Raw genomic sequence first — 12,666 nt, 5'->3', positions numbered from 1 at the left:
GCCTTTTTGGGAGAGTCACTATTAGAAAACTCACATGAGATCTCAGCTAGGGCATGGGGGAGACTATTAGACTTTGTTGAAGAAGATCTGCAAGCGTTCGGGGCAAGCCTAACACTAATCATCCTGGGAACACCACCCCTGAAGCACGATGAAGAATGGTGATGGCAGCATCTAGAAGAAAACCTTTTGAAGTCCGCAATAGACCTGGGATTGGGAGAATATTAACCTTCCAGCAGTACAATGACACAAAACATACAAAGCCAAAGCAACCATTTAGAGTGGAGTAGGTCAGACAAAATGCAGAGCAAATGAGAATATTTGGAATCAGTTGGAAATTGCTATTCATCAAAGGTCTCATCCAATAAGACAAAGCTTGAGCAAAAAAAGAATATGCAAAGAATGGTGGGCATATTTTCAGAGTAAAAGTTTGGCTGTTACTGCTACCTCTAAGAAGTATCGACTAACAGGTGGGATACTTATACAATCAATTATTTTCTGCTTTGTGTTCGTAATTAATTTTGAACAGATTTTATTTTTGACTTCAATATTCACTTTTTTGGTGTTGATCAACTTTGTTGTAACACAATAAAATGTGGTAAAGTCCAAGGAGGGTCCAAGGATCTATCTGAAGGCATAGAAGGCCCTGACGGCTCCCTACTGTTCAATTTCAAGGACCATATCTACCGATACCTTGGTCACATGGTATGGATTATGAAATCATAGTCATTGGTGGTTTAGTTGCACTTTATTTACCTTAAAAGCATTTATGTAAATTTGAAGAAATTTAGAAAACACTTAAAATGTATTAACTGTTGCTCATTAGCTTGATCTCTGCCTATAAATATGAAATTTAAACCGTAATGGAGAAATTGATGACCATGCCTGGAAAAGGACACATACATAACTGTGAATCCTTAAACCAATGCATTCAATGAAAGCACAAAGCTCCCGTTCCACCACATCCCAAAGATGCTGTATTGGGTTGAGATCTGGTGACTGTGGGGGCCATTTCAGTACAGTGAACTCATTGTCATGTTCAAGAAACCAATTTGAAATGATTCCAGCTTTGTGACATGGTGCATTATCCTGCTGGAAGTAACCATCAGAGAATGGGTACATGGTGGTCATAAAGGGATGGACATGGTCAGAAACAATGCTCAGGTAGGCCGTGGCATTTAAACGATGCCCAATTGGCACTAAGGGGCCTAAAGTGTGCCAAGAAAACATCCCCCACACCATTACACCACCACCACCAGCCTGCACAGTGGTAACAGGGCATGATGGATCCATGTTCTCATTCTGTTTACGCCAAATTCTGACTCTACCATCGGAATGTCTCAACAGATATCGAGACTCATCAGACCAGGCAACATTCTTCCAGTCTTCAACTGTCCAATTTTGGTGAGCTCATGCAAATTGTAGCCTCTTTTTCCTATTTGTAGTGGAGATGAGTGGTACCCGGTGGGGTCTTCTGCTGTTGTAGCCCATCCGCCTCAAGGTTGTGCGTGTTGTGGCTTCACAAATGCTTTGCCGTATACCTCGGTTGTAACAAGTGGTTATTTCAGTCAAAGTTGCTCTTGTATCAGCTTGAATCAGTCGGCCCATTCTCCTCTGACCCCTAGCATCAACAAGGCATTTTCGCCCACAGGACTGCCGCATACTGGATGTTTTTCCCTTTTCACACCATTCTTTGTAAACCCTAGAAATCCCAGTAACTGAGCAGATTGTAAAATACTCAGACTGGCCCGTCTGGCACCAACAGCCATGCCACACTCAAAATTGCTTAAATCACCTTTCTTTCCCATTCTGACATTCAGTTTGGAGTTCAGGATTGTCTTGACCAGGACCACACCCCTAAATGCATTGAAGCAACTGCCATGTGATTGGTTGATTAAATAATTGCATTAATGAGAAATTGAACAGGTGTTCCTAATAATCCTTTAGGTGAGTGTATCTTTTGCCATTGATGCTCAGCGCCATAGAGACCTATTACCTTTAATTGCAACATTTACGACAGGCTCAATAAGCCACAAAGTAATCAGTTGAATGAGAAGCAATGTGACCTGTAGGTTTACTCCTCTTAAGCAATTACGCAGTTCCTCTTTTCTTATTTCTGGAGGATTGCAATATTTGACATGACTGAGATATTATGGAAAAATAAACGTGAACCTAGATAGGTACTCCAATTTTTCACTTCGACGCTTCATGTACATGGGCAAATAAATCAATCAAGACATGGATTGCTAAGTCACACCCGTTTCTTTATTTACAACATCTCTTTTATAAAAAAGTAAGAACCTCAATCATGACAGCAGGCATAGTGGGTTTCAAACCAAATAATATAATATTATTACATGAGACAGGCAAATTGGATATACAGTAATAGATAGTAACAATGAAAGTATTCATGCCCACCATACTGACAGGGCAGAGACATAATGATTCCTAAAGATACATTTTTTGTTTGATTGTCCATTGTAGGGAGACTCCCAGGGGCTATGATGTCTTAGATAGCTACACATTATCCAGAGATAACACACTAACCTAGTCATTTCATGCAAAAAATAAAATAAAATGCTTTAACCCCCCCCCCCCCCCCCAGGCTAAAAGTCCCTTTGGTTGCAGGTCAAAGGTCAAATACATGACTTACCTGGGTGTACTCCAGCAGAGCTTGTGTAGCCTGTGTTGTTCTAAATCTGGGCTCTACAACCTGTTCCTGGAGAGCTACTCTACTACAAGCTTCCTGTTGGAACAAAAACCTTCAGTAACGGTAACTCTCCTGGAACAGGGTTGGAGAGCACTGTACTAATATAGTGAGGACATTGGTACTGAGAACTGGGTTGTGTTCATTAGGCAACATACAGAAGAAAATAGACTGAAATAAATAGGCCCAATATTCTCATCTTCCAATTTTCAATTACAAAATAGTTTCTTTTGTGTGGCTTAATAAACATGACACTGGTATACCTGAGGTCTTCAGAGAGGCCCAAAATGAAATAAATCCACCAGAAGCAGACCAAATAAAATCAGTTGTCAATGCCACATGGCCCCAGAATAAGAGACAACAGCTCCACGACACAGTGAGGATGGTTTCCAACAAATGTTCATTTTGTTACAGCATCATTTTTATAACGCTCTCCATACCAGAGTAAAGCCAAGGAAAGCTATTTTGTGCCACACAATCCCACACTGAATGGGACAGCCTCCTTCATTAATGCCTTCAAAACAAAATGGTTGCTTACAGTGATTTTCGCTTGAAGGGTCATTTCTTACATTCATATCTGATACATTTCCTAATACAAGAAACATTTTCTTTAAAAAATATACCTATCCAATCTTAAAATGTGAGTACATCAGACAAAACTTAATTCAGCTATGGCAGAATTGAACTTTAACCAGTTGTTGGTGCAATTGGAATTTGGCATCAAGCACAAAATCTATTTCTGCTCTTTTCAATCGAAACACAACAAAACACAGAGGAATTATCATAAGTAAATGATTTGTTATTGATCCACATCATGATCACAATTCCTTTCTACGTTCATATTCACAAAGCCCCGCAGAGTAGGAAAGTTTGGCTTTTAGATCATTATGAATTATGTTTATATGGACAGGAAGGACCTGATCATAGAGCAGTACTCCTATGTAGATATTACACATCCTGGTCAGCTTTCTGCTCTGTAGAGTAATAAAGGCACCAGCAATAGATAAACAAAGATCTGGATTCTTCACTACATAACACTCCAAAAGAATCTATCATAGGATCGACTAGCATGTGAATATGGAAAAAAACTGACAGGTTTTCACATGCACCTCTATCAACCTATCATGACTCATGGCTGGCTATATGTTCATTGTGGCAATTCCTTAATCGTAAGAAAATACATTGCATCAGTGTTCGGTAATTCTTAACAATGACAGAGTAAAAAGAAGTTGGGCTGTGAAAAGAAGGAGCTACGGTCTGGTCGTTCTACCCAAATGTGGCCCCACAGTTGGGACACCTCCTCTGGCGCAGCGCCAGGCAGAAAAGGATCCCCAGGGGGAAGAAGAAGACGGCACACAAAATCCCCAGACAGGTGAAATCATCCTCCAGCACGCCCACTCTGAGAAGAGATTAAGGTACACATTAAAGAAGCTAAATGGTTTTTCTTGCCGTCATGGTTACTGCAGGGAGCACAGAGAGTAACTCACATCTCAGGATCTGCCGTCCAAACCTTCAATGTTCTTAAGCCGGTCATATTCTCTGTATATCTTTATGATTTTACACATCTTGCCGGTAACTCCCTCCGTCACCTATATGCATATAGCTTTAATAACATCCAACACACTTTCTTGATTCTGGCAAATATAATATTTATGCCTGCTGCTAAGAAAATGTGGTCTCAGTGTGACCTAGGCCATCACATGAGAGTTCACTCAAAGTTTCAAATGAGTCAGAGTGGCTTCTGCTAGTGACCTAGCTGCAGAGGTTAACAACTACCAGGAAATGCCTGGTCTTATGACACCACATGCTTGCTGTCTGGCAGAAAATCTACATTATGTAGAACCAAACTAGATGTTGATCAGGGCAGGATGCATACACTAGTCCACATCATGGTGGACTGAGATCAGTAGTATTGAATTATGTCTTGTGTGAAATTATTACGGAGTTTGAACTAGTGTTTTAAGTGATGGCAAAACAGCAAAAACAACTGGATAATTTTGTGGGTATAAATTCCATACTGCACATTCTGAAAATATTCATATTAATGTAACAAAATATTCATTTGTTACATTACAGCCTTATTCTAAAATGGATTAAAGAGATATTTTTCCTGATCAATCTACACAGTACCCTATGACAAAAGAAGAAACAGGTTTTTAGAAACAAAAGGTAAGACAGATCTGGGGAAGGGAACCAAAAAAGTGCATTCAGCATTAAAGGTCCCCAACACAGTGGCCTCCGCTCTTAAAATGGAAGAGATTTGGAACCGACAACTTCCTGGAGCTGGCCAGGGGACAAGTGTCTTGGTCAGGGATGTGACCAAGAACTCCAGGCCACCCTGACAGTGGGCCGGGCGATAAGCTCAAAACCTACATCACGATATATTCAACAGTTTACGTTGATATGATATTAATGATATATTTATTTGTATATCTATATCGTTATATTATCCATCCATCCATATCTATCTATACACACACACAATATAAAAAGTCTATGCAACCAGGTTATTATAAGGTTTTTATTTTTCCCCTCGAAGATTTCAGTTTGCTTTTCAATTGAATTGTTCACATTAAAAGTGGAAAAAGTTCTGACATGATTTATCTTTGTCTCATTATTTTACATCACAAAAACCAGGCATTTTAACAGGGGTGTGTAGACTTTATATCCACTGTGTGTGTGGATATAGATATATTATATCTCAATAAAATGAATAAAAAACTCTTTAAGCTTAAAGTTAAATGCAAGATAAAGAAAGAAAACAGGTTTTGTTTTTGCAACGTCTAATAATAGTACATGTATTCTTTAAAACTAACTATTAACCGGAATAGTGCAAATAAAATAACACCCTGCTTGGAGTTTGCCAAAAGGCACCTAAATGACTCGTGGACAATGAGAAATAAGATTCTCAGGTCTGACAAAACCAAGATTAAACTATTTGGCCTGAATGCCAGGTGCCATGTCTGGAGGAAACTTGGCACTGCTTATTACCTGGCTAAAACCATCCCAATGATGAAGCATAGTGGTGGGAATGTTTTTATTAAAACAATTACAAAAAAAGGTTTTGTACTTGGTCCTTACAGGGCATGGCTTGATGACCAGGGAGTAACAAATCAATTTAGAAATAAGGCTGTAAAGTAACAAAATGTGGAAAAAGAGAGCAGGTTCAGCAGGTTAGAGCAGACATACTCCCTAGGTTTGTGCTTCTGTGATTGGATGGACAAGATATCAGTTCCTACCTGAAAATCCTCCCCAAACCATCACAATTACTGTGTTGGTCTATGGAAGGAAGGCAGAACCATAGAACTGCTTTATGTAAGAAATCTAAACTTCCAGCTCTACTGTTGTGCTAGCCTAGAGGGTGCTCTTAAAACTAATGAACACCACTGTAAATCAGGTAATTTGGTGAAGACTACAATATATTAAGTATTATAACTTTTTTTATAATGTTGTTTTCCATCGGAATTTCACAGAGTGGGCCGGTCCTATTTTGACAAAACTGATTTTGCGTGCGGTCGCCTTGCAGTATGGATTCACATTGCGTATCTGATGAGGGTCAGAGAGTGCATTTGCACAATTCAAGTGACATTACAAATATTATGGACTAAAACTAAAATAGCTGTCTCAATTAAAAATATATATATATATATTCTTAGAAATCTGACTATCACAGGACTTTCTCTTCGTTAGTTATCCAAATAGGAAATTTGCATCTTTTTACCAAACTCCAGGTTAAGTATCAAGTGGAAACATGCCATTACTGTACTCCATCTATTTCAATTAGACTGGGATTGTGCTTTCTGTTTGACCTACTCTAGTGAACCAAAGATGTCTTTATACAGCATATAAACACTGATTCTGCCTAACCTAAGACCTTTGGTAATCAGTCACTCTCCATTTTCTATCCTATATTCACATCTGTCTTCCTCACAGCAAACACTGAAAGGATGTTAACATAGACAAAGTGAATGTTATGTGCACACTTTACAAATGCCTACCCTACAATGCATACTGCATGGGCACGCCTGTCTTCCCACAAGTTTTATATTTTTTGACACAAATAGAGTAGCATCATGCTCTTTCCCCTGTAGGTAGCGGGCAAGATGTAGCAAGTTTGCAGGTTTACTAAACACACACCCACACATTAATTAACCTTTATTTATACAGGGAGTCAAAAAGTACATCCAAGGGTATCCTCCCAAAACCTAGAAAGAATATCTTGTAGATTGAATCAGCTGAAAGGGTACTGCTATATAAACCCAGGTGAACCATTTGTTCACTGCAAGAACACCACTGATTGACAGTGAAAACAGGTTCCTTGCAGATTAGCTTCTTGATTTGGCTGGCCCCTAGACTTTCTCCCGTATCTGATTCCCCATCGAAGTCTGGTTCATCAAGGTTACAACGTTCATGTTCCGGTGGTTCAAAGTAAGTTACACCCACACTTGTGTTTTTATATTACTGTCAGAGAGTTCACATCTATGTTCCCAACAGCTGACTGGGATAATTCATTTTTCAAACTAATTCATGACCTCTACCAGCAGTGAAAAAAAAATCTGGTTCATGTAGTTCTTTTGGCCAAAAACATAGAAGATAATCTGATGACATCATGCAGAGTGAATCATGTCATGGTAACCAATTGAGAAAACAAACGTTACGTTGCTAAAAGGTGATGCAAGAATAAAATGAACCAGAATCTAGGGTGTTCGCCCACTCTGCCCAGATAAATCGGATTTAGTCATCTAATAATACATTTGATTTTTCATTACCCCTGCCCTAACAAATTCAATGCTTCCCGTTGAGAAACAACACGTTGGTTCCACTGAATGTCCAGTGTCCCCGGTGTGTGTGCCTTTTGAGGCTGGTGTCTCACCTGCAGGCTGGGCAGCCTCCCACCACCACCACAGAGGGCTGGATGATCGTATATGTGCCTGGGTAGGGCTGCTGGCCAATGGCTGGGCCCATCTGAGCACTCGGGCCTTGTTGGAACCCTGAGGTAGGACAAGGGCAGAGAAGGTTAGGTATATACTGTGTGTGTCTCTCTGATCTTGTAGGCGAACACTCACCGTCCACAAACATCTAACCACGTTTGGTGTATGACAGTATGGTTTATCAATAAGAGTGGATACATTCTAGGTTAGTACATTCAGTAATAGCCTCTACACACCACAGAGTGTATGCTTTTAAAAAAACATCTGTACGCTCAAACAACATAAAATAAAAGTGATGTTTTAGCGATTTGACCGTTTGGATGTGTCAATGTATGGCCAAAGCACGTTTACAATGAATAGGTATCTGGTTATAATGCTAGTGAGGCTGTGGTGACATGGCTAGCTTATCTATTTCTGGAGCTAACCATTTATCTTAAAAACACAAGGGCCTACTCTACATAGTGATAGATTGGGCTCTTTTTCCCCCCTCTTCCTAGAACAATGCAGTAGCCTTTTATACAGGTGCTATTTTGTTCATTGACTAATGTGGCGCGAACACACCTTCTCCTGTATCTTGCATTGGGCGAGGTTGTGATTGCAAATGACAATTGGTTCTAAATTGGCTTACCTGGTTAAATAAAAAGAAAAATACAAACTGTGTAAACTGGCAATTTTCACAAAACTGCAGTTTACTGCTTAAGCAAGGAATGTATTGCAGTCTTATTCTTCTTATAAATACTTCAGTATAAAACCAATGTGAACATACAATAATTGGTTTGAGTTATCAGTATTTTATTTTTTTAAATCCATGTCCCATTTAAAATTCTGAGAATTGGTCAAGGGTTTGAAAACTTTCACTACACGCTGTAAATTGGTAACACTTGAATTTGGTATACTGTTTTACTGTACTCTACTTTTTATTGCACTCTACTGCAGTTTGTGACTGCTTTGATATCTTACTGTACTTCTCATCTTATGGTCAAACTTTAATAAGTCGCAACAGCAAACAGCTTTTTAATTTCATATCGATCTGATATTACATAGTCAGTTTGTGGGATGAGTAACCATTCAACCATTTATTGGTCTCTTTTCCAAATAAAACAATAGAAGAAAACAGAAACAATTCACAAAAACTTTGGCTTAAAAGTTTTTGCTGGACTACAGAACATTTCTCAAAACTAAAACCAAGACAAGAAACATCAGTCGGAGCAATACGGGGAAATTGTATCTTACAGGACCAAGGTAGCAGACGGCTTTATATCTTTTTCTTTACATTAGTAGGTAAGGAGGTTGTGGAGAAGCTGTCTGATCATTGTAGGCTGTATGGCCAGGTGCATAACTCAAAGCAGGGGGTGCTAGCTGATTAATTTAGCTTTATAGAAGTTCCTCAAAGCATGATACCCAGTTGCAGTTGAACATACTCCATAACTGATGATTCTAGGAGGTCCCTGAGAAATCTCACAGTTGTTCCCGGGCAGCTCTTTGACCTCACAGCTGAGAAAGCCATTGAATAAAGGAAACCGCGGAATCAGGCTACGTCACTGTGGAACCCACTGTAGACACCAGGCATCATTGGCCCGTGCTGAGTTTCAGCCCTATCATCTCCTAGGCTATTCCTCCATCCTTACACAGCTGCTTGGCAAACCCAGACAGCACCACCACCTCCAAACAAGCTTTGCTTCTCTCCTACAATCATGAAAGTAGAAAAGTTGTGACAGCAAACAGCTGTTATTCAACCAATTTCCTGGTTCCAAAGAAAGACTGAGGGGTCCGTCCATTTCTGAGTCTGAAAGGTTTTCAAGTTGGTCTCTATAAATTCATAAATTCAATTCATGTTTTACAGTATTAAAGTTCTCTCCTTTCTCATGTGACAGAGGGTCAACCTTTTCCAGACCTTAACCCCAGGGGACTGGTTCATGTCCCTGGATCTAAAAAATGCTTTCACTAATTTACAGTACTACCCTTTGGCCTCACCCTGGCTCTTCTGGTTTTCACATGTGTACAGTAGGGGCAGCCCTCAGCCTCCTTACCTCGCCGACTGGCTTATTTGCGCACAGGGACATCACTTAGAAGTGCTGGGCTTCTCTAATCAACAAAAAGAACAAACTTCACACCAAGCCAAAAAGTCACCTTCATTGGCATGACCCTGGACTCCAGCACCGAGAGGGTCTACATAACCCCAGAGCGCGCGACAAGCAATACTCTCCTTTGCAGCAGTTTTGGTTGAACGCATTAGTGAATCTTCTCACATTCCAGAAACTGATGGGCATGCCGGTAACAGACTCTGGGGTAATCCGTTGGGCCTGCTGTTGTCCAGTCCAATACAAGGATGGGTAAACATTCTGCACTTAGATCACAAGCAAGACAGGAACACCAAAGTCCATGTTACGAGAGCATGCTATTCTCCCCTCCAGCAGTGGAGGAAGGAAACCAACCTCAATGCGGGTGTCCTTTTTGGGATTCAGTCAAAGCAGGAGGTGGTGACAACTGATGACTTTCTAATGATGTGGACTGGAAATGGAGATTGGCGTCCCCACTGGGATAAATAACACATCGACATGCTGGAACTTCAGACAGTGCACCAAGCCCTGAAACACATTCCGCTGGTTCTCAGACACAAATGTGCTGATACGATCAGACAACGTCTCAACAGTGATTCACATTATTCATCAAGGGGGCCCAAAGTCGGTACGGAGCCTACAGCTGGCACAACTCCTGACATGGGACTGTCCACACCTCCCCTCCCTGTGGCACCCATCGCTCGGGAAAAGCAAAAAGGACTTATTGGCACACTTATTGCGGAGAGGGAAAACACCACAAGGAGTGGAAACGTATTATTATTATTGACCAATGTAATTAATATAAATATTAGCAGTATAGCTAGCCAGCTCCATGAGATCTCCATGAGAGCATTATTAATGTTGCCGAACACACATGGCTAATGTCAACAGTAACCTCGAGTTGCTTGCCAACTAGCTCCACTAGTTAATGCTTTGACTGGGCAAGGCTGGACAACACACGAGTAACATAGACATAAACTTAACCATCGCTGTGCCCGAGACGGGTGTCTCTATGAATGGATGGTTATTTTTCAAATGTTTCAGCATCCATGATGTTGCTGCTGTAAAATCCAATACGTTTTGCGCTTTTTACGAGAAATGCTCGTAAACACTGGACATTTTTTTCCCAGGACAGTCCTTCACTGCCATGATAAATTAGAAACCTCGAGGCAGCAAATTCTAATTGAGGATTTGAGAAAATCGCAGTTTTCATTGAATTGTGACAGCCCAAAATCTATTCACATCTAAGAGGACGTTAAACTGGCAGCATACACCCCACCCCTCACAGGGTCTGACTGACTGGTTCATCAAACTACAGTTAAATTCAGAACTTCTGAATGGGTGAAGATGCCTTTATATTATGTGTGTGTAATTATTTTAATGTTTTTGTGATTGAGTGTATGGAACAATGTCACCTTGTAAGTTGCCCTAACGCCCTTGCCTTTAATGAAGACAATTAATGAAAATGTGTATTTGTACTGTATTGTGTTCATATCCTTAATATTTTATCTGTTACTATGTTACTATTTGCCAATTAACGTATTTTAAACTGCTGAATAAAAAAAAAAATCAAAATCTTAACAGAATAAAACGCGGAATATACACAACATACCACAAATCTACAAAATATTTTTTCCTCCTCACATTTGTAAACTCTTATTCGGCACTGACCCAAGTAACAACCCCAAAGTGATCTACTTGCCTGGGCTAGTGGGGTATTGATACGGCGGCAGCTGTTGAAAGCCCGGGGCTGCGGGGGCTGGCGGTGGGATAGCTCCATAATTGTGCTGCGGTCCATAATCATACGACGCTGGGACAACATTAGCATAAGCGGGAGGACGGTCTTGGAGCAAGGGTTTGTTGTCCATAGCTGTTGCTTTCTTAAGTTATCTTCCTCTTTCTTTGCCGGCCCTCTTCTCACAAATTGTACACACAAATTGGATTTCGCTACTTAGTCGGCGTTGCCTTTTGAATCATCCGACTTTCACAGGGACGGACGGATAACAAAAACAAAGACAACACGACCAGCAGAAATGAAAGTTATCGCCTCTCCATGCGACAACTTTGTCCCCGTCTGCACAATCAAGCCACTCGCGGACTGTACAGTCGAAAGGGAGGAATGTTAATCAAAATCCGGAAAATGTCTAAATTATTGCCATCATATCTCCATATTTCAGCAATTCCTCATAAGGCGAATATCTCCAGTTACTGCAGTGAGTAAAAAAAACTGTTATAAACTCACAAATCTGTTTCCCCTTCTGTCTGGATTGTCACAAGACTCGAATCATGTGATGCACTCTGGAACGCCTACGTGTGGAGAAACCGCTTCTTAAAGCAGCAGTCCATCAAAATAAAGAAAACTTCCACTTGATTTAAACTAAACCTGCTGTGTGACCAACAGTAAGCCTACAGTTAATATCATAATGGTTATGATATTTATTAATATTAGCCATGTTAAATGGTATAAATTGCATGCAAAATAATACTACTAAGCATATATCAATGTTAAAGCATTCATAATCATATGAATAATATATCATGGGCTATTGCTAGGCCACTTTTAATACAACGACCAGGTCAAGGTCACACAATAATTGTATGCAGAATGATGACACGTACCCTATATGCAAGTAAAAGAAAGCTATTTATTTTCATAAACCATATGCACATGATAGGCTAGGCTATGATTATAGTCAACAAGACCAGCCCATTGGCACATTGTATTGTGTAGGAAAAATCCTTTATAAATTGGAATTCCTATATTGCCTTATGTCTCAAACAAAACAAGCCACTGTAGAAGAATAACATTTTGTCCCTTGATGAATTGAAACGAATAGACCTTTGGAAAACATTATATCAGAATTATAATAGATTATTCTCGAGTCAACTAAAACCTACACTACCTTTAATTATTTAACTTGTACTAAATTAACAATTGAAATAGTAGGCCCACGTGTGTGCGTTAAACAGC

The 12,666-nt window shown here is 40.0% G+C and overlaps 1 protein-coding gene across 1 annotated transcript; it reads right to left on the bottom strand.

The window, feature by feature from the left end:
• Window positions 1-2,321: 2,321 nt before the first annotated feature.
• Window positions 2,322-11,984, bottom strand: bri3 (brain protein I3). The gene is made up of 3 exons (XM_010874229.3): window positions 11,398-11,984; window positions 7,578-7,695; window positions 2,322-4,103 (listed from the first exon to the last, which is right to left on the bottom strand). The coding sequence occupies exons 1-3, from the start codon at window positions 11,561-11,563 to the stop codon at window positions 3,971-3,973; spliced, it is 417 nt and encodes a 138-aa protein (XP_010872531.1). The 5' UTR covers window positions 11,564-11,984; the 3' UTR covers window positions 2,322-3,970.
• Between the last annotated feature and the right edge of the window lie 682 nt (window positions 11,985-12,666).

This window comes from Esox lucius, chromosome 11 (assembly GCF_011004845.1).
Source record: "Esox lucius isolate fEsoLuc1 chromosome 11, fEsoLuc1.pri, whole genome shotgun sequence".
In the NCBI taxonomy this organism is placed as follows: Eukaryota; Metazoa; Chordata; class Actinopteri; order Esociformes; family Esocidae; genus Esox; species Esox lucius.
Note: the sequence above shows the minus strand (reverse complement) of the source record. Positions and strands in the feature narration are given on the sequence as shown.

What these genes read in the sequence shown, in the direction of transcription:
- bri3 (XM_010874229.3), bottom strand. Translation starts at nt 11,563, where the DNA reads ATGGACAACAAACCCTTGCTCCAAGACCGTCCTCCCGCTTATGCTAAT. An exon ending in TCAATACCCCACTAGCCCAG is followed by an intron (nt 7,696 to 11,397) that starts GCAAGTAGATCA and finishes GTCCTACCTCAG; the next exon opens with GGTTCCAACAAGGCCCGAGT. An exon ending in GGAGGCTGCCCAGCCTGCAG is followed by an intron (nt 4,104 to 7,577) that starts GTGAGACACCAG and finishes ATCTCTTCTCAG; the next exon opens with AGTGGGCGTGCTGGAGGATG.